The sequence below is a fragment of the Pagrus major genome, chromosome 6 (genome assembly GCF_040436345.1).
Source record: "Pagrus major chromosome 6, Pma_NU_1.0".
Classification (NCBI taxonomy): Eukaryota; Metazoa; Chordata; class Actinopteri; order Spariformes; family Sparidae; genus Pagrus; species Pagrus major.
Window position 1 is genome coordinate 2,328,556 of NC_133220.1, and position 21,989 is coordinate 2,350,544.

The 21,989-nt window shown below is 43.2% G+C and overlaps 1 protein-coding gene across 1 annotated transcript in view; it reads left to right on the plus strand.

The window, feature by feature from the left end:
- Positions 1-21,989, plus strand: part of LOC140998281 (dedicator of cytokinesis protein 3-like) — a 192,382-nt gene that overhangs the window by 93,284 nt on the left and 77,109 nt on the right. The window contains exons 4-5 of the mRNA XM_073468510.1: positions 5,633-5,688; positions 13,388-13,484. Coding sequence (XP_073324611.1) covers positions 5,633-5,688; positions 13,388-13,484 — 153 coding nt within the window. The remainder of the gene's footprint in view (positions 1-5,632; positions 5,689-13,387; positions 13,485-21,989) is intronic.

The following is a 21,989-nucleotide window of genomic DNA, read 5'->3' on the forward strand; positions in this document are numbered from 1 at the left end:
GATGTTTTTATTTTAAATGTGTTCAGCTCTCAGTTCATGTTTAGCTTCGGACCAGATCATGTGAGCGGAGCGGAGGGGTGAGAGTTTCTGGAGCTGTTGGTACCCCCGGCTCAAAGCTGCTCATTATCGCTCAACGCTCGCTTTAAAAAAATTTAAAAAATGTTTTACCTGAAACTGTAGCCTGCAATCTAAAATAACTGAGCAACCAACACCACATTTTCCAAAGCAGAAATGACTTATTTCATGGTCGGGCATGCTTTGGATTCATGGCGTGAGCGGTACCGGAGTGAAATTATAGCAGGATGGAGCGGGAGATAAGGCGACGCTCCAACTTTTTAAAAAAGACACTGTGCTCCGTCCAACTTCCTTCCGCTCACCCACACTCACATGCTCTGCTTCTGACCGACTCTCTTCACTTCCTCTGCTGTTTGTACTTTCAGATATCTGCTTTATTTAGCTGTTTCATCATGTTCGCTTTCAGCTGCTTCAGGAGTCGTGTGATGAAAACCCAGCATTCCCTGGGTTCGCTGCTTTGTGATAAAAGCTTTCATATAAATGCATGTTGGCAGAGTTTATAGTGAAGAATTTAAAGAAACTTAAATGTGTTTATAAGCAGATACGCGGAGCTACGTTAGCAGAGTTTTTCTGATAACACTGCAGGGAGCACGCCGCTCCATTGACCACCACTCAATAGTATGAAATCAGAAACACTAAACAAAGATGGAGAGGAAGCCTGAAGAGAGACATAACACACCCACCTCACTTCTTCTCCTAACAGATGTTCACCGTTGATCAGACTCATCACAGACGATTGTTTGTTCCCTACAATCGTCCAGACGACAAATCCCATCACATATCATAATGGTTTATTATCCAGCTAAACAGCCCGAGCACCACTGATGGGGTCTATTGTCCATACGTCTGATTGTGTGTAAATGTGCATCTGTTCATCTAAACAATATTGGCTTGAATTCCAATTTATGCACTAATATACTGCGTCATGCAGTGTCCAAGATTCCCAGGGCTTTGTGAAAAATAACACGGATCTGACACGTTTAATTTCATGGATTGTTACTTACAGTAAACACAACGTATTCATCAGCCGTGGTTAGCTGCCTCCACCTCGCTGATCACTGAAATGAGGGACGTCAGACTCCTGCGAGGCCTCATTATAAAGTTCACATCTGCATGACTGAAGGGATTTTGTTTGAGCAGAAGAAAACAAGGAGAGTCGAACTGAAACTGTACGATGTGTTTCGACCCGCTAACAAAAGGAAAAAGGTGGACTTTAAAAACCTGAGGAGAAATGTCTCAGGCAGTAAACATCAGTGTGGAGGAAGATGTGCGTCTTAAAATGCTTCGTATACATGAACACAGTTTTGTATTAACACGTTTGCAGTATTTGTCGCCTTGGATTCAACAGAACACAAGCAAACAGTTGAAAGATGTGAAGTTTGGATCAGAGATCATCCTCAGCTGCTCCTCCATCTTCAGATTAACTCCAGATGAGGTTGATCACGGCTGAGAGTCCAGACGAGTCCATCATGTTTGACTGAGGCTTTCAGTCCCGTCTCCAAAGTCTAATGTGGGTGTTGCTTTTCACTGCTGCTGTAAATTATTCAACATCCCACCAACTCCAACATTCAGTCCGTCTTAATGGAGAGTCTGACTCCTCTAACCTTCAGTCTAAATCAGTCTGGACTCTCCTCCTCCCCGTCTGTCTCCGTCTCTTCTGCTGAAGAAAAGCAACTTACTTTGAGATAGTTTGTTCGCGGTTCCTCAGATCTGTTAAAGGGGACGAGTATACAGTATTACACTCTTTGGTTTTTATTGAATTTATCAAACTTAATCACCAGAATGAATCTCTGCAGTACATGTTTCTGCAAACCACAGATATGTTTCAACTTCATGTTTCTTTTGGTTCTTTCAGCTGTATTTATGCTCTGGTCATGTTCAGGCACAAAAACACTTGGTTAAAGTTGGGAGAAGATCATGTTGTGATGTAAACAGCTGGTTTATGTCACAGGGTCTCTTTAAAATTGTCCAGTGGTGTCACGTTTACAAATGTTGAAACAGTCTTGAACTGCAGTCCTCCACCTCCTGATATGAAAGTCGGGTCATAATGAACAAGACAAAGAACTCTTTAAATCATCTGCAACAGGTTATATGACTTATTACTTTTGATGTTTGTATTCTTTAAACCAGGCTTGTCACATTTTGACCTGATGTCTTTTTCAAAAAGCTTCATTAAGAGATGCAGTACCTTTTCCTTGGGGAAAAAAACATTTAATGTACAGTCACATTTATTCTCACCAGGGTAAAACAAATTTTAAAAAGCACCATAAGACATTTTCAAAATAAAAGAGTTTAAACAAACGGTTCTTGATCCGGCTGTGATGCTTCAGGCCTTTAAACAGTCGCACGACCATGACTCCAATAAAGTTGGGACAAATGTTAATCTGAAGAGATCAGCCAGTGATAAATAAATGTAGTGCAGTGAAAGGTAATCATGCTGTTTCCCTCTTCATGTGGTGAAGAGTTTTAGGAATGGATCACCGGGGCAAAGTTGTGAGTATAAAGTATAAAGAGGACGTTTAAAACTGTCCATGTTTGTGGCTCTGGGCAGACAGGTAATTGAGCGAGCTCCCTGGAGGCGGGCCCGCCACCTCTGAACCGCTCCTGTCAAACGCATGGCTAACCAGAGTTACTCTGTTTCTCCTCAGCACCATTGTTCTCATTTCCTCCCGTCTTTACAGACGCTCTCTCTCCCCGACACCCTCTTTGTCTCCTCCAAAAATACATTCACACTTAAATAACAGGGGGTGGTGCTCCACTGTGTTTTATCATGCGATGTTTGACCCTAAAAGGTCTCCTGACAGGCGCAGCAGAGTACATCTCTGTCGACAGCACAAGCAGCTAAAAACGCTGCCTAAAAGATGGCAGGGTTATTATGCATGAAGGCACAGTGGGACTCTCTTTCCTGACGGCCGGAGGCTGTGCTTTCAGAGCGCAGAGAGGACACACACACACGCGCGCACACACACACACACACACGCACACACACACACACACGCACACACACACACACACTCCCTCCTCACTGGATCATGTTGTGGAATATGAATGTGTGACGTTGTCTCTGTGGACGTCTGCACCGGCTACACTTACAGTATATCTAACACAAAGTACCAGATTACTTCTCCATTAGAGGAAGTAAAGATAGAGTAGGAGGAGCTGGAGTGAATCGCTTCACGTCAGATCGAGATATCCAGCAGAGCTCAACGTGACACTTACTTTTACACTGAATCAGTGAAGGCAGCATCACACCGGGAGCCACACATGCTGCAGAGGCACTGATTGTCTTGTCAGAGACCTGCGGTGAACGCAGCGGCTCACATCTGTTGTTTTGCAACATTAAAGAGAAAATAAACTCAATTGAAAGTAGCTGAAAAAGTTCTGTGTGAAACTTACATGTAATGTCGTCACGATACTGGAAATTCTCACTTGAATACAATACCTTAAAATACATGAATATTCCATACTGCTTTCATACCCAGATCAGCTTTGACACAATAATTTTAGATGTTTATTAAAAGAAAAATGGAACCAGAGGTGTTAAAAGTCCACACTGGTAAAAGTAGTAGTACTGATTCAACTTGTTTACTCCAGTAAAAGTAATAGAGTACAGGCTCTGAAATGTACTCAGAGTATCAGAGTAAAAAGTCTCCCTCTGAAGGACATTTGTGGTCAAAGCTAACTGAAGCTCACGTCATATTAATATCATTCAAAGACTATTAAAGTTAAAGGTAGAATCAGTAGGATTTGTCCCAGCTGTTCCTGAACGCACCACAAAGATAGTTGATAGTTGAGTGTCTCACTTTGTTAGTTCCCACCTGGCTACTGAGCGTCCTGATGAATGTTCATTGCCTTAATGATGGAAGTGTGATTGACTTATTCTTAAAACTGCAGAGACTTTTTTTTCAAACTCACGTCTTGAATTATAATCCAGTCCGCCTTTGGTTTCAGATATTATACATTTTCAGAAAGTGACAAAAAACCCCAAATAACATGTACATGTAGCTCTGCTGTTTCTGCTCTGTGAAGCACTGCAGTCATATTAAAAGCCATGAAGCGAGCTGCCTGGCATGCGAGCACCTTCCATTAAAACCTTCACCTGACGTGAATTATTGATCGATGCACATCTGAGACACAGAGCATGTTTTGTGGCAGAGCTGTGCAGGTCGGGTCGTCTTCACTCTACATGTTTTTAGCTTGTTCTGTCTGTTTGTGTCACAGGTCTGGGAGCAGTGGAGGGTGCTTTACATTGAATATAATATGTGTAAAATAAGTTTTAACAAACCTTTTTGTCAAGGGACGACGAGGTCATTCGGTCGCTTTGTCCTCCACCTTCAAATGTTGCCACAGACAAAGAGGCTGGATCCTGATGATCCTGCTGCCGCTTCCTTCAGCACAGCAGACTGTAAAGTTACTGAGTTCACTGATAAAATAAGGGCTGAGAGTCCATCCATCTGTTTTCTGCCAGTTATCCATGTTGTGCTAAAATCAGGAGATTCAGAGAGGATTGATTGTTCGCAGCAGCTACAGGATGTTGTGTGTTGTGAGATTCAGAGCTGTGAACATGGGATGGGATTAATCGGGTTTGCTGTTTACATGCAACAACAGATTTAATCAGAGGAGCTGTGTGACCGGCGCAGAGATGTTACGTCATGCGTTCCTCCTCCTGGTCAGATATCTTATCTCTCGTGGCGCGTGTTTGATCGGCTTCCTGTCCTGAAGAAGGAAATCTGCCGTCGTTTGTATCAAGAGTTTCCACAGTCGACCAGTTCACCTGAGAAGCCGCTGCAGCAGGAGAATAATCCGGTTATATCGTTTACATGGGACAGTTTTTATTTCGATTGGTTTGTAAAAAGGTTTAAAGGACTGATTGAGATGTTTAGATGGAGCTTTTTTATTCTGTTTGGACTTTTAGACAGATTATAATCAGAATCTAAGGCTCCATCTAACCACAGCTACGGTTCCTGATATAAAATACATTCTGGGAACAGACCAGAATAAATAATAATATAAATATATATAATCTGTTCTTATTGTCCAGTAGGATGGAAAACCAAAACACAAGAAACAACATTAAAAGTACTTAGTAAACCAGACACGTAGACGAGGTCACACAGTTCATGTCAACATCTGAGGCCGGGTCTCCTCCGTCACTCTGCAGAGCTGAGAGGGTCGATGGCTCTCGTGATGAAGGACAGGAGCTCTCTGCCGGGATGCTTCTCACTTTCCTCCTCTTCCTCTGTTAAAAAGTTGACTCGAGGACTTTGGTGTTGCTCGCCAGTGACCGGTCCTGAAAAAATAATTGTGACAGTTTCTTTCTTTTTAAGTGTTTGAACGAGGTGCAGTGTTTCCCTGACAACACTGGTTGTGAGTCAGTGACCTGACAGCAGGACTTCCTGGAGATGTCAGAGCTAAAAGGCATACGGTGCAAACACGATGTGAACATGTTGTGTTTGTGTGAATTCACAGTAAAGCTGAGACACTCGGTCGTCTCGGTGGAAGATGTCATTGTTTTAATTGTCTGGCTCAGCTGTTGTTTCTGTCTCTGTCTCTTCAGGGAGTTTTCCCAGCCAGCTACATTCATCTGAAGAAAGCCATCGTCACCAACCGAGGGTGAGTTCAACTTCTCTTTTACTTCCTTTCCTGTCATCCTGTCTTAACTCAGACTTTAGTACCTCACTTGTTTTAAATCACGATGGTGAGCAGCCACAAGTTTGTCTTTTAACAGAGAAAGAGAAGACCTGATACTGTATATCTTAACTTTTAAATATGGCAAAGAAGGAGTCGATCAGAGCTGAAACGTCTCCTTTAATCTAGAGATTAAGATGTGCTGTGAACAGGACAGGACCTGTCTCTGTCTGATGGTTTGTGGGCTGCCGTCCTCAAATGTGAGCTCTCCTCTTCAATGTGTTGTCGTCACTTCCTGCTCCAACACAAAGTGTTACGTACAGTAGACCTCATACATCCAGAATAAAACTCAGAAGTAACTCCTGATTGTCAGAAAATGTCTCTTACTGTCACAAACTGCCAGTCCAGTCCAGCCACCGGTCCAGTGGGTTATGAGACCATTTTACTCTGCTGAAGAATTTGTATTCACTTTAAGCCTCAAGGACCCAGAACACCCTTAGAAACTTATTTAGTTTTCTCTGCTATGTGCCACACATCGTTGGATTCAGGACAGCCTGAAGTTTCTGTCCGACTCATTAAAGTCCCAATTTTAAATTTATTTTGTCTTTGAGTTCAACAGAATAAAAAAAAAGGCAGTGAAAATTTGGTCTGATCTTTTTTTCTTTTCACTGTGAACTCGAGCAGAACCTCAGAGAGTAAAGTCTTTTTTATTTAAGATGTGAACTTGGTTGTTTAAGACTTCCATATGATTTATTGTCTTCATCTGACCTTTTCTCAGTAGGTTACAGCCATTTATTATAATATTATCCTCTTGTCCTATCATTTATTTACTGAATATGTGGAGTAAACAGAACGGTTGTTAAATCATAATGGAGGACACTGAAGCAAAAGTGACTTTTTCAGAGAAATACATGATCCACTGAACATGAACAGCAGAAGAAGCTCGGCTACAAACATCAGCCATCGGTCCAGAGGAGGAAACTACATGGTCGACGAGTCGATGCTGCACGACCGGTCCCACTGAAGAGATGAGAAACGTGACACGTGACTCTGATCTACTGCTTTTAGATTCTTCTCTCAGTCAAAGGTCACTTCATATCTACAAACAGCTCCGGTGAAGAAAGGCTGAGAAACTTAGAAAGCTGAAAGACGTTTAACCAAACTTTGATGCACAGTATGATCCTCAACACAGCCTCTAGCGTAATGAGTCAACACTGACAGAGCTGCTAAAGGTCGGCGGAGAGGAAGAATAAGTCATCAGTCCTGAATTCAAGATGAACGAGCCCCTTCAGCCTGATCCTTTTGTCAGATTATCACTCAGTTGCCTCCTGTTTTTGCCTTTTCTTTGAAAACTGAAAGAATCCAATCAGTTGTGAACCTCGCAGGCCTCTGTAGACCACAAACACGACCGCCTTTTGTTCATTTTCCTCCAGTGAACTCGTGTTGATGTCAAACTGTGAAAAAGAAGTCAAAGTGACAGTAAACGTAGCGCCGAGTGAACAGAACACAGGATATGAGTCCATTTCTCTTATTGTCATGTTGTATGTACTGAACGTCCGTTAAATCACGAAGCACTGATCTGATCGTCTCAGACAGAAGAAGAGAAGTTGCTCTCTTCTATCCGGGAGTAAACTTTATCCTCCACACTGCTGGGAGGCCTTTTCTTCTTCTGAAGCCATTTAGGGGCTAATTTGATGAAATATGGTTTTCTGTTGGGATCAGTTGTTTTCAGAGCCATTCTCTCTAAATAAGGTATGAACCTCCTCGTTTCTGATTCCCTTCCAAGTTCAAGAGTACATATTTTAATACATTTGCATAATGATTGGAAAAAGCGTTTTTTTTTTTTAACTTCAGATTAATCAGAGTTACAGAGCGTGTCTCGATTTGCATAAGAGTTTTTTAATTAAAGGCAGGGAGAGTAAATTAATTGGAATTAGTGAATCCTTTACTGGTTCAAGTAGACCTCCAGGGCAAAGACAGACTGAAGCCGGGCGGCTGGTGCTGATGACAAATATAGTTAAGGACTGTTGACCAAGTGGGTCTGAAAGTAGCGTGTGTGTGTTCTGAGGGAGTGTGTGTGTGTGTGTGTGTGTGTGTGTGTGTGTGTGTGTGTGTGTGTGAGAGAGAGAGAGAGAGAGAGAGAGAGAGAGAGAGAGAGAGAGAGAGAGAGAGAGAGAGAGAGAGCGAGAGCATACTTCACGTCTTGTTGTGGCTTTGTTTTAAAATCAGGCCACAGCAGCCGTCGTCACAGGAAATCAGGCTGAATCAAATAAAACTATTTAACAAGTAAAAAACCACACAGTTTAAAATCATTATAAACTATATGAGAGTCATTTTAATCACTGAAATCAAAAGCAGGACCTGCGATCAGCCTGCAGCTCCAGACGGACTGGTGTCAGAGGAAACTCAGTCAGAGATGTTGGGCTGATTTTCTTTTTCAGAGATCCGTTGTTGATTTGTTCTGGAAGAGGGTTTACTCTGGATAGATTTGAGAAACTGAACTTTGTAACAAACTGAATTTCCATCTTTAGTTGTTTATTTTTGAAGGCTGGTATTTTTCGTTGAACTCCCGAATCTTTATTTTTGGTCAATGAACTCTCGCCTGCAGAAGCCGAAAGTCGAGCTGTTATCCCCGTTTCTTTTTAAAGGAGAGTTGGAACGTCTATGAGGCAGTTGTCAGGACAGAAAGGCAGTGATCTGCTGATCTTTACACATCCAGAGTGAACTCTTACTCCAGGGTGAAAAAAATATGTTTTTGGAGTAAAACTTTTGCACCGCTGTGGATCGACAGGTGCGTAGGAGAAGACTGAAGGTCGACAAAGTCAGAACAAAAGCCTCCAGCACACTGTGTTCACCTGCACACAGAGACATTTACCAGCCGTGTTTCAGCACGCAGACCTTTCTCAGGTTATGTTCTGTAATATTATTCATATTTATTATTATATTTTAAAATATCCTGATGAAGGTCTGTGTACTGAAACATTGTTATTACTTTCCAATAATCCTTGATAATGTAACTTTACTCTAACCCTGTCCACAGGTATCACATCAGGCCTCACCAGTCTCACCTGTCTGTAGCTCTCCAGGTTCTGTCTCTCACGTCTTTAATAAGCCAAAATGTTTCAGACAGTGTCGAGATATTCAACTTCCTCTTACAAGCCAGCTGACACCTCACACACACACACAACTTGCCCAGCAGCACAGAGCATCAGCCAATGAGCACAATCGTTCTCTTCTTCTGTGGTGAATATGTCTCTCTGAACATGTTCGTTAAGGAGGGATCCTTCTCAATCTGAACAACGTCTCCACTCATAACGTGTTTGACAAAAACAACTTTAAATGAATCACCGTCCTGCTGCCTGTCATCTTCAGGACCTCGTTAGTTTGAATCATCACAGTGAGATCTACGCTGCAGTGCAACATGTAGAGAGATGTGTTTTATTGATTTTGAATTGTTGTTGCTGAGTCGGCCCAGCGAGCAGCGCTGTGTTCATCCCAGGGACACACTGATGTGCAGCAGCCTCCAGATTCAACACTGCGTCAGGTTGTCAGGACGTTGTGAAGAAACGCTTTGCCCGCTGTCTGCAGGATAAAAACACTCAGAGATGACATTTATAAATATCAGGACGCACCCCCGCACTTCAGGATCACAGACGAATAAACCTGCGAACACACACACACACACACACACACACACACACACACACACACACACACGCACGCTGCATTCAGGCAGACAGTAAACTCAGTTACATGTTGAACAAACACATTAAGACACATGCTGTTCTGAATAAAGGGAAATCAGATGAACGGTTCAGACTTCAAACTTCTCAGGAACGTTAAACAGACTTCCTCCTGTGAGGCTGGTGTTCCCTGAGGGCCGATTAGAGGCTCCACTGACCTGGGATCTGTTTCATTTTGCCGTTTCAGTTATTTCCATGCAGGTGTGCAGCATAAGGAGCGGTTCTGCACCGGCAAAGTGAAACATTTTGAGCCTGTCTTCACAGGAAGACGACAACATTAGCTGTTTGTTCATGTGGATTAAAACGACTGAAAGTGTTGTGATATAGTTGAAGTGCAGTTGAAGAGTTGGTCAGATGTGTTGATGAAGATGATCCTTCAAACGTTTAACAAATGTTGATCGTAGTAAGTAAAGTAACTCATTACTTTGCAAGATTACTGCCATTAAAAAGTAAAGCGCTACATTACTGTGTTATCTACTGAGAAAAGTAACTTGTTGGAGTACTTTAGTTACCAAGAATTGCAGTAAAACCCCTTTGCTACTCGTTGTGCATGTTTGTTATATTGTCCAGACGACTTGTAGCCAACTGTACGTGTATCTTTGATTGTGTGAGGGTTTATTGGCAATTCGATAAAAAAACATTGATTCCAATAATCAGAAAAAATTGTTGTCACATCTGATAATCAGACAGGCTGATAACATGTCAATGTAGAGTATACAGAATTACTACACATCTATGTATGTATAATGTACTTTGATATTGATTTATTGACATGAAATCACTGTTGAGATGTGAGGACGTTGAACATCAGATATGTTTACTCGAATAATAATAATAATATGGGTGACTTGCACTTTTAACAAAGTCATATTTTAACACTATCTTTACTTTTTCTTTTCCTCTGACTGGATTTTTGGTGCTTTTTATAAAACTGGTTAAAGAATCCAAAAGACAGAATAATAACCAGCTTTCAAGCCTTTCAAGCAGCTGTGGGCTTTAATTATTTTGTGAACCAAGTAAAGACGAAAATAAGTTCTCAAAATCACTTTTCTTCGTTAAAAAGAGAGAGACGGAAAAAGTGTTTGTAATTCTCGATGCAAACATTTTCTTCTTGGAGGGAAAGACATGAGATGAGACTGGCGGGGTGGAGGAGACAGAAATATAACGATGGAGCAGAAGTGTCTTCAAACTGATGGAGGACAGAAGTGTCAGCTCGGGGCAGAAGACCAAAAAGAAGAAAGACTAGATGAGAGAGGTTAGGCAAGGTGAAGGAGCAAGAAGAAAGACGTCTGGAGAGATAAGAGGGAAAGAAGAGATGGGAGAGATGGAGGACATGAGACAAGGAGGAGACTGATAAGAAGAGAGGTGGAGGATAAACAGAGAGGGAAGATGGAAGTGTGCCAGAACAAAGAGAAAACTTGAGGAGGAACAGAAGGAGGGAGGAGAAAAGGAGGGAGAGATTAGATTGAGTGAAAAGCAGAACAGAGGAGAAGAGGAGGAGAAGCGTCTGAGATACAAGTGTAACTAATGTGGGTGAAATCACCAGGCGGCCGCCAGCTAAGGCTCAGCTGGGAGATGAGCTAATCTGGCACACTGCTTTTATTAATTAATCAGTTATGAGACAGAGAGGGAGAAAGGAGAGAAGACATGAGAGGCAGAGGGAAAACCAAGAGCGAGCGAGCGAGCGAGCGAGGGAGGAGAAGAGGGGTGGCACGGGGAGAGAGGGAGAGGTGCTCTAATATTCCTGACTCCAGGGCTGAGACAGTGACTCAGCTCTCAGTTTTAGCGAACAACTCCCTCATGTTCAAGAAGATGTATCAGGGAGGGAGACGAGAGGGGAGAGGAGAGAGGAGAGAGGAGGTGAGAGAGGAGACGAGAGAGGAGAGGAGAGAGGAGACGGGAGAGGAGACGAGAGAGGAGACGAGAGAGGAGACAAGAGAGGAGACGAGAGAGGAGGCGAGAGGAGAGAGGAGAGAGGAGGCGAGAGAGGAGAGAGGAGAGAGGAGGCGAGAGAGGAGGCGAGAGAGGAGACGAGAGAGGAGGCGAGAGAGGAGGCGAGAGGAGAGAGGAGAGGAGAGAGGAGAGGAGAGAGGAGGCGAGAGAGGAGAGGAGAGAGGAGAGAGGAGAGAGGAGAGAGGAGAGAGGAGAGAGGAGGCGAGAGGAGAGAGGAGAGGAGAGAGGAGGCGAGAGAGGAGACGAGAGGAGAGGGTTAGAGAGGTGACGGAGGTGCTTTTCTTCAGGTGGTGCAGGAGTTGACTCAGTCTGGAAACATTGGGAGGGTTTGACCGTAACTCACTGAGGAAGTTATATTTATAGGTGTTATTATATAAACATTATGATTTCACCACTTCTCTTTATCTAATGTTCTGGATATTCAACATGTCAGTACGTCCTGTTAAAGGTTGTACAGATAGTGGAAGGTAATTTATTGGTCATTACACAACACAGGGTTGCATAACCACATGAAAGTTAATAAGCTCCTTCATGCGACACATAACACAGAACATTTATACAGTTATTTATGTACAAATACACATGAACACGTAGTGGATGTGTTGAATCTGTGTCGGGGTGATTGTAAACAGAAACAAGAGGGGGATGATGATGTTAAATCATTTCCTGTGACTGGACCTGAGCCCGGAGCAGCCTTAGACCAAGCTGGATTAGCATGACTCTCATCCGACTCTCCTCCTCCCTGAGGAGATCTGGCCGGTCAGGTTGGATGGTTGAAAGATGCTGTGATCATCTCAAATAATAATTAAAAAAAAACTTAGGACAAGAAAAGAAGATTAAACGTTTAAAGGATCTGAAGCAGCGATCAGGCTCACAGGGAGACAAACAAACAGTAAAGTCTTATCTCAGTCATCAATACTACGACTTATAGTTAACCAGTGAAGGGCAGCAAGGATCGGAGTAATGTGGTAGCTTTTTGTATGTGTTAAAAACATTACACAATGTGATGTCTATAGATTAGGATGTTTAGTTTGGTTCCCTAAATCTGCACTTCTGTCTGACGACGGGCACGAAGTCTCCCGGGGAAACGAAGGCTGACTGTTGGTCGCTGCTGCTCTGAGGAAAACAGAAATGATCCGGGTGTCTTTGCTACAGCGAAGTCAACAATAAAACCAGTTGGAGAAGCCAGAACTTGTCGGTTTCCTCTTTAATTTATCAGAATCAGAAATCCTTTATTGATCCAGGAGGGGAATTTGGGTCAGGGACGGTTGCTCTGTTCTACAATAGTAATGTAGCAGCAAAGAGAAATTTAAATACAGAATAATAAAAATAAGAGCATGTTGTGCATTTTTTACTACAATATATAACAAGTAGAAAATAAGAAAGAGACAGCGAGGCTCCCGACAGCTGTCAGTCTTCTATCAGACTTTATCTGCAGTGTCTCTGTCTGAGTGTCAGAGCTGTGACGGTTGTGAAGTCGTATCTAATGAATTCATACGAGGAGCAGGTGAAGTCGTCAGTTTCATGTTTTTGGAGTTAATGAGTGCGCACACATGTCCCAGTTACATTCAGTCAGCCATGATGATGTTGTGAGAACGTTTGTGTTCATTAATCACACATGGACAGACCCACGTCAGGCTGGACTGTCCTCTGCTGTTTACTGGACTGTCTTTGCTAAACCAGCACGTTGTGGGTCGCTGTGGACGGGCTGCTCTACTTCTGTTACTCTGACGCGCCTCAACACAATTCACTTTAACTCACCATTGTTGAAGCCTAACCGTATGTAACGCAGCAGCACAATGGACCGAGTTCTGTGGTGACAAACAAGGTCAACAGGTTACTGGGTCTCTCTCTCTGTTTCTGGGCTCCTCTTACTGTTGAATGCAGTTTTATGTCAGACATGTTGCTCTTTGTGTCCATCTGAATCCTGTACAATCAATGTGTTTGTGATTAAAGCACGTCTTCTGTCACATCTCTGTCCTCTGCAGGCCACATGAGACTGTGGTGCCTCTCGAAGACCCCATTGTTACGGAGGTGACGTCCACGCTGCAGGAATGGGCCTTACTGTGGAAGCAGCTCTATGTGGTAAGAAGCACAGAGGGTTTTTCTTTAAGTCTGTCGTGTCTCTGGAGTTTTGCACTCAGAGCCAAGTGCAACAGAGCTGTTTTATGTCCTGCCGTAACGCCAAAAATTCTGTGTACATGTTTCTAAAGAAGTTCACGGTCGTCCCTCTAAGACTTCAGCTTACTGCTGCTGTGTGGTAAAGATGCTCAGTGATGTTTGCAGGGACGACACTCTGAATGTCCACATGATGTCATTCACTGGTGTGTGTCCGTGTGTGTGTGTGTGTGTGTGTGTGTGTGTGTGTGTGTTCACCTTTAGAGAGAGCTGTTGCTGAACTGAAACACAGATGGAGTCGGACCCTGATTCCTTTTCTCCCCTCAGATGTGTAAAGCGTCTCACATGAGCTTGAAGTGTTTGTTTCTTGTGTTCATGCTGAGAGAGCTGCAGCGTCACTCCGCATACAGAATGATGCCGTTACGTTTGGTTTTACTTTGTAGTTTGTGTGTTTCTTGCGGTTTATTCCAGTTTTAAAGACTTTGACACTTTGAGACGGGGTGGTAAAGAGCTGAAGATGAGTCGCAGGGTTGAGCGTGTTGCTTGTGAAATAGTTGAGAATATTAATATCGTTATAACCTCGACCTATACCAGATTATATGATAAATTGAATTTTTTATAGTCTGTCTACTAGGTGACACATCCAAATGTGATCTCCACTATTATCTAAGCAATTATCCAGCTTAAAGTGTGCATTGTAAAAACTATTATATCTGTGGTAACTGTAAATGCCAGAGGATGTGACTTACAGGTGACTTCAGTCTATAGTGGCCAGATACACTTGTATGGACTGGAATAACTGGGAGATTACCACAGGCTGAGCATGTCGTAGTGCGATCGTAACACGGTAACCCTGAAGAAGACAAATAGAAGATTCATTAGGCACCATTCATGAATGTGATGCACATTACATTGTGTTGAAAAAATCATGAAAGAGGAAATGAACAACCCAATAACCAGAATAAATGTTAGCTAAGTACGTCTCTGCTTTACCACAGAGTGCAAGATGTTGCAACTTTACATTTGATTAGGTTGAATTTTCTATTTCTCTCTTGTCTCGGCTCTGTGCTTCTGCTCTGGTCAGGTTAAAGCACAAAACCACTTGGTTAGTTTGAGGAAAACACCGTGGTTTTGGCTTAAAATACCTGTTTAGGTCGCCACAATCAGAGTTGGAGATGGTCCGACCTCCCGTGACAAAGAGTCATGACTTGGTTGCCAGAAAAATGTCTGGAAATGTTTGCAGTTGTCCTTAAAAAACACTTTTGATGAGACAAAACTTATGGAAATGTCCTTAAAAACATCCACTGATGTGACTCGAGCTGAGGTCTCTGGCTGTAGTAACACCACTGCTGTCACCTCCACCTCCTGATGTGAGAGTCAGCTAATGAGCATATAATGTCACATTCTGGTACAGCTGTGGTTTGCAGAAACGTTAACTGCTCACATTTTGTCCTGATGACTGGAATACAAGTGAATAAATAGAAATCATTCACTGCACTCAGCCTGTTGTACTGCGTATTAGATCATTCAGTAATAGAACATTTTATCAGATTAACACTGTCTGTCTTTGTTAAACTGACACCTCTCAGCACTGTAATGAAGTGAGTCACACAGCTGTATGGATGGACGCACACAATATGGAAAGATTAACACACAGTCCAGGCACCACACTCTCACACACACACACATACAGTAGAGTTAACACAAGTAACGTGTGTGTGTGTGTGTGTGTGTGTGTGTGTGTGTGTGTGTGTGTGTGTGTGTGTGTGTGTGTGTGTGTGTGTGTGTCTGTGTGTGTGTGTGTGTGTGTGTGTGCACCATGCAGTGACACATGGATGAACACACACTGACGTTGATTTGCTGAATTCTCAGTTATGGATGTTCGGTGGCACTGAGGCCTGAAGAGGTGACAAATGCAGCCAAGCAGAAAGGCAGAGTGACACACACACACACACACACACACACACACACACTCAGGTGTAAACGTGTGTGTCCTCTGTACACTGTATTGATGTGGTTACATCTCTGTCTTTAGTGTCCTTTTTTGACCACACACACCCTCACTTGTGTAGCCTCTCTCTCCAGTGTGTGTGTGTGTGTGTGCATGGCCTTTTCACACTGCCACAGGGAATTTAGACATGCTGGGTGTGTGTGTGTGTGTGTGTGTGAGAGAGAGAGAGAGAAAGAGGGCGAGAGAGACCAGAGTAGAGTGTGTAGCATGTAGACTAAAAAAATCCCAGACTACGGAGCGGGCCGAGGGTCATAACGTGCGTTAATCGCGCATCAAAAAACTTAACAGCGTTAAGAGGAATTTGCATTAATTAAATTTGCATTATCACATTAACTTTGACGGCCCTGGTTCTTACACTCTTACAGTGACACTGACATCACTGTATTCCTGCCAATCCTTGATATCGTCCTGCCAATTAGGCACATTTGGATTTGAGGAGAAGAGAGAAATGAGGTGTCGAGGGAGGAAGTGAAGACCAGAAGAAAAGGGTGGATGAATTCAGACTGAGGCTGAGGAAGAGACACATCACATCAGCTGGAACTATGTCTCCTCCATCCACAGCGCTCTGATTAGACTTCCCACTGTCTCTTCTCTCTCCGTCCATATCTTCACTGCTCCGTCTGTCTCTCTCTTTTCCTTCTGTCTCGGCTCGTCTCTCATTTTCTGCCTCGTCCTTCCGTCTCCTACGTAGTTTGTATTGTTTCTCCGTCTTCAATTTTCTCTCTCTCTGCTGTCACTTACAGGCTGATGTCTAAGTAGATAAGATTGCCTGTGTGTGTGTGTGTGTGTGTGTGTGTGTGTGTGTGTGTGTGTGTGTGTGTGTGTGTGTGTGTGTGTGTGTGTGTGTGTGTGTGTAGGCGGGATAGATGTGCGAACAGGAAGGCGGGAGGAGAGGGAGGGAGTGGTGACAGCCGAACAATGATGGAGGGATGTGAAGACGGGGATAAACGCAGAGGGAGACGTTTCTTTGCTGTGAAATGTGCAGACAAGTGTGTGTTTGTGTGTGTATACGTGCATGTGTGTGTGTGTGTTTGTGCGTGTGTGTGTGAAGACAAACGGAGAGAAATGACAGGAAAGACATCCAGTAGGAGGAGGCCTCGTCCAGCTTCTTTAGCTTTACAATGCAGTGACATTTTCTGCAGAGACAGAGACACAGCTGAGTGGATGCAGACAGACACTGCAGAGCTCAGATGTTCAGTATGTGCTCGTATATGATGCTGAGATAAAGAGGTTCAATGTCTCTGAGTGTGCAGTTGTTTGACATTTTAATATGAAACAGTACATGTTGCTTTTATCGTCATTGTGAATTAATGCAGCAGTCACATGTTGGAATGACTCAGACGCACACCACAGTTTTATTTAATGTGTCTGGAGAAGGATGTGTTATTTGTCAATATGCAGAAAAGGAATTATTGAGCAGAGACAGATGGAGCAAACATACAGACGTCATCAACACAAATCCACAGGAAACTAATTCTTTTCAATAAAGCTTTAATAAAATACCAGAAGGCACTTCTTCCTGTACCACAGCAGCTTAACCTGCACACAGTGCTGGCACAAAGAAGTCGCTTAACACAAACCAAAACATTTGTAACAATGTTAATATATGTGCAGGCTGAACATCTGATTGTAGATCTGTTTTTAATCAGCCTCGGTACTTTCAGGACTGTCAAACATAGATATTATTTTGGTATAATGTGACAAATAATATGAAGGTGGATGGTCATAAAGAACGAGGTCAGAACAGACTTATGAGACGCTACACACACAAACACTGAAGGGCAGAAAGTTTAATTGCGCATCTGATCATTTAAATTAAAGTATACAACTCATGAATACAGAGGAGCATCTGTACAGTCCTGCCTCCACTTGTTTTGTATAATCCAGCTGTGTTTCGCCTCTTTCAGTCGCGTGTGCCGAAAAAAAAACTTCTACAGAGGAAACGCCTCTGCTTCCTCGCCTCTTTCCCTCCAGACAGCCTCGTTTCTCCTCGAGGAGCATTTTAGGATTTGAGATGTCCTTCAGTGTGGCTGCTGTGACCGATTTCCAGGTCACAGCAGGAGGATGGAGGAGCGAGCAGACGAGGTAATAGAGAAATTAGAAGTGTGAGATATTGTAGTAAAGGCGGCGTGGAACGAGACAGATCACTGCTGCACTGCCTCACCCTGTTGCACATGCAGACGCACAGAGAGGGAGTAACTCCTGTGTAGCAGGAAAGCCTTGTTGACTTACAGACATGTAATATAACAGCGATTTAAATAATGTACTCATGTTTGAGCCTGATCAGATTGTGTTCATGAAGAAATGAAGGTTTTTTTTTTCTTCAGTGTTTCCAAAAATCATGCATCATGGTGAGAACTGGAGCAGGGCGGCTTTTTACAGTAAAGTCAGCCAAACAAGTAAATGTGATCCTCTAATCTCAGTAAAATCAGTGGAGCAGAGGACAGATGGTGAGAGACGGAGTGGTTCAGAGAAACAGACGATGAAGGAAGGATTGAAATGATGCAGCAGAACGACGGCAACAGACAAGACCTGAACTGAGATAGAAACACTGATGTGAGACGAAAAAAAGAGTGAGGGCGAAATATTCACTCCTAGCTGAATGTCCTCTGAGAATTATTAAACTATATTTAAATAAAGTTTGATACAGGAGACTGAAGACGGACAGACAGACTAAATTAAAGTTTAAGAATCAAGAGGAGGAAATGGCTGAAACAAAAAGAGATTCTGAATCCACCAGCGCTTCAAAGTTCCCATAAAACACGAGTGAAAATCAGCGAAGAGAAAACAGCTGTACATACTTTGAAATGCTCTTTGAGGGGAAAATCCCACACTCAAATATTGATGATTGAAAGAAATGAAAGATGTTTTTAGTTGATCGCTTGTTCTTTGGGTTGATTTTGGGAGATTCTTCCTGTGATGTCTCAGTCGAGACTGCAGATAATTGGTGTGTGGTCGGCCGGGTGGTGTGAGGACAAAGCTTTGCAGTCGTATTCAAGGCGGCTTTATGTTGCTTTCTGTCTGGGTTGTGAGTGCATTTCTTAGACGATGTAACTGGATTGAAATTACATGAATATTGAACTTCTCCATCTGAGATGCTGTTATTTATGAGGAGATATATTGGAGATGTGCCAGAAAATTTCTTTATATACGACTAATAGACCTCAGGTGGAAGTAAACCAAAGCTCCATTAAAGGTCTCATTACCATCTCATCACCAGTGAGACAGCATGTACTATTAATACATCCATTAAAACTGTTATTTATATTGTTTTATAATCCCAATTTTTCCAAAAAAACTGAGAAATCCAAAGTTTTTCTCAGGGTAACAATGGTCACCTATCGCTGTGACTTTTTCTGCATCATAATCACTAAAGTGTTTTTCACTTCAGTGCACATCAGCAACAGAAATGCTGATATGATGGGTTAATATCAGCCAACAGATGTATTGGTCAGGCTCTAATTTCCTTCATGTGGATGTTTCATCTGCATTAGTAGCTGTTTTACAATAAAGACAACAACTCCCATGATACCACGCTACTTATGTCCTTTGTTTTGCTTTGATTGAGAGAGAGCAGCAGCAGCAGTGTGTTCAATACACAAGCAACACTGTGCCTAAGCTCTGCCTAGGTTTAGCAGCCTTGTTGGCTTGAATTATGTATAATCATCCTGAATAATTGAATATTAAAGTTGTGAAATGTCAGAGAAGTGATGTTAATTAATTGATTAAGTATCAGCCTGTTTTGTTATCGTCAGTCATTCCTGATCTCTGACCTGAGTAATGTGTTTGTGAACCCCTGCACACACACTCCCACACTGGAACTTAAAATACATACATATACAAATATTTTACATTATACAGAAATATATTTACAGTATTCTTCCACCCTCATTTTAATTATACAAAACATAAGCAAAACCTCCCCACAGGATTTAGTCTTCAGTGCCGTTGCATGTCCACAGTACCAGGACATCAGTGTTTGCACAGTTCTAGTTGTGATGCACAGTTACTGTCTGAAACCAAATCTTGGATCGAGATGACTGCGATGGATTTGAACTCTGATGGATTTGAACATAATTGGACACATCTGGACCCGCTGCAGTCAGTGTTACTGTATATGTGCAGGACATGACAGAGAGCTATCTGGTCCGTCTCCTCTCCTGCAGGCCTCTGTTGTCATTTTCTGTACAGTCTGATTGACAGCTCAGCGTAGTGAAGCTAACAGCACAGTGTTATAATGACACCTCTCGTTTTGGCCTTTGACACACATCAGTGTGTGTGTGTGTGTGTGTGTGTCACACTGTGCGTCTGCTCTGTGTGAGATAAAGTTGAGAGGTGACTGTGGAGCGGAGGTGTCACTACTGCAGCCTCCCTGTCCTAAAAGCACATCGGTGTGTGTTTTAGGCCACCGGTGCACATGTTGAAAACAACCTCCCATCATCATAAGACTTACAGAGTTAGAGCTGAAGCAGACAGCCAATCACACGGCTCATCAAGCGCTCGGTTATCATGAAGAAGGTGACGGCAGCTGGCTTGTTGTCAGAGTGACGGGTGCCCGAAGAGGACAAAAAGGGTGAATGAGTGGTAATCAGTGTTATGTTACTGTGGTCGGAGCAGATATAATGGTGTTGTTTCCTTAAGATGCTCTCACAGATGAATCCGAACCGAGCTTTCACTGACAGAACCAGTGAGATTCTTGAAAACGTCTGGAACGTGAACGCCATGCTTTACTGAGTCTTGTTCTGCTTCATCGCTAAGGTTTTGTCTGTATATTTGCATTCTGGTCTTTTGAAGCAGCTGCTGAGGAGAAAATGTTTGCACTGTTATGTTGTGTAAGAAAAAAGATGTATCTGGGCCCAAACTGGCAGCTCTAGACGGTACAGCTGGGCGATGTGGCCAAAGTCCAACTCACAGTGTATATCTTTACTTTGAGATCTCATCTAAAGCTCTTTGTAAATGTTAGGACTTGGCAACAAAATCAAATCTCACAATACTTGTGATCAAATATATCCATATAGGTATTGTGATGATATTGTTGGGATGACTGTTGGTACTCAGAAATATATGCACACATCGTTTCCTCCAGCAGAAAGTCTCCCTCTGAAGGACATTTGTGGTCAAAGCTAACTGAAGCTCAGCCTACAGTACACTTTCACCACTTCTGTCCAACACCGACCTTCTTCTGTCCAACGCTGGCCTTCTTCTGTCCAACACCGACCTTCTTCTGTCCAACACCGACCTTCTTCTGTCCAACACCGACCTTCTTCTGTCCAACACCGACCTTCTTCTGTCCAACGCCGACCTTCTTCTGTCCAACACCGACCTTCTTCTGTCCAACATTGACCTTCTTCTGTCCAACGCCGACCTTCTTCTGTCCAACACTGACCTTCTTCTGTCCGCTCCTGTAGTTGTCTGAAAGGAACAGGTGACCAGACTTTGATCAGATTCAGGACTTTTACTCATGAAGCTGTTCTGCTCTGCTCTGTTAAACTCTGACTGTTCGGTCAAAGTGAAGGTTTCTATAATTAACACGATGAAACGAGGTGTTGTTTGTTTGTGCGGCGATGACACACCGATGGTTCAACATCTGACTGTCTCTTCACGTGTCTGCTCGCTCTCTTTCTGTCTTTCACGGACACACAAACATCACACGTTTGATTTGGAGGCTCTCCGTGGGCAACAGCCTCGAGATATGAGCTTTGTTGTCAGACGTCTTTATCATCAAGCGTGCTGTACATCACTATCTTTAGAGGATACACCTCGCTCGCTGTAGCTCCTGTCAGCTCGGTGCACTCGCTCCAACATTGCAAAAGTGTAGAGGAGCTTCCTGCTGCAGACTGGCCTGTGGGTGGGTGGGCGAGAGAGGGAGAGAGAGAGAGGGAGAGAGAGAGAGAGAGAGAGAGAGAGAGAGAGGGGGGGGGGTGAGAAGAGAGAGATAAAGAAAGATGAGAAAGATGGAGACTGTGAGCAGGTCAGAGGATGGGAGAGAGGCAGAATAAGGTTTAGGTACACATCTACAGACACAGAGGCAGAGGGAGGGAGGCGGTGCTGCTACACAACGCTGTGAGTGGATCTCAACTCGTTTGACAGCCTGTGATTTTCTCCTCGTCTGACGCTCTGGATGCTTTTTAGCCGCTCGACAGTGTTCGAGCCAGAGAAAGGAGAGAAACGAGTGGATTTATCATCCTTTCACACCTGTAAGTAGCTTCAATCATCTCCTGCATTTGGACATAAAAGTGTGTCTGTTTTTAAAACACGTCTGTTATTCAGGAATGTGTGTGTGTGTGTGTGTGTGTGTGTGTGTGTGTGTGTGTGTGTGTGTGTGTGTGTGTGTGTGTGTGTGTGTGTGTGTGTGTGTGTGTGTTGGGGAGTTTGACAGTGAAAGTGTGTTTTTGTCCGTACTTGTTGTATGTAAGCGTGTGCGTCCGTGTCCGTCCAGGATCTATAGGCTTTAATAAGTG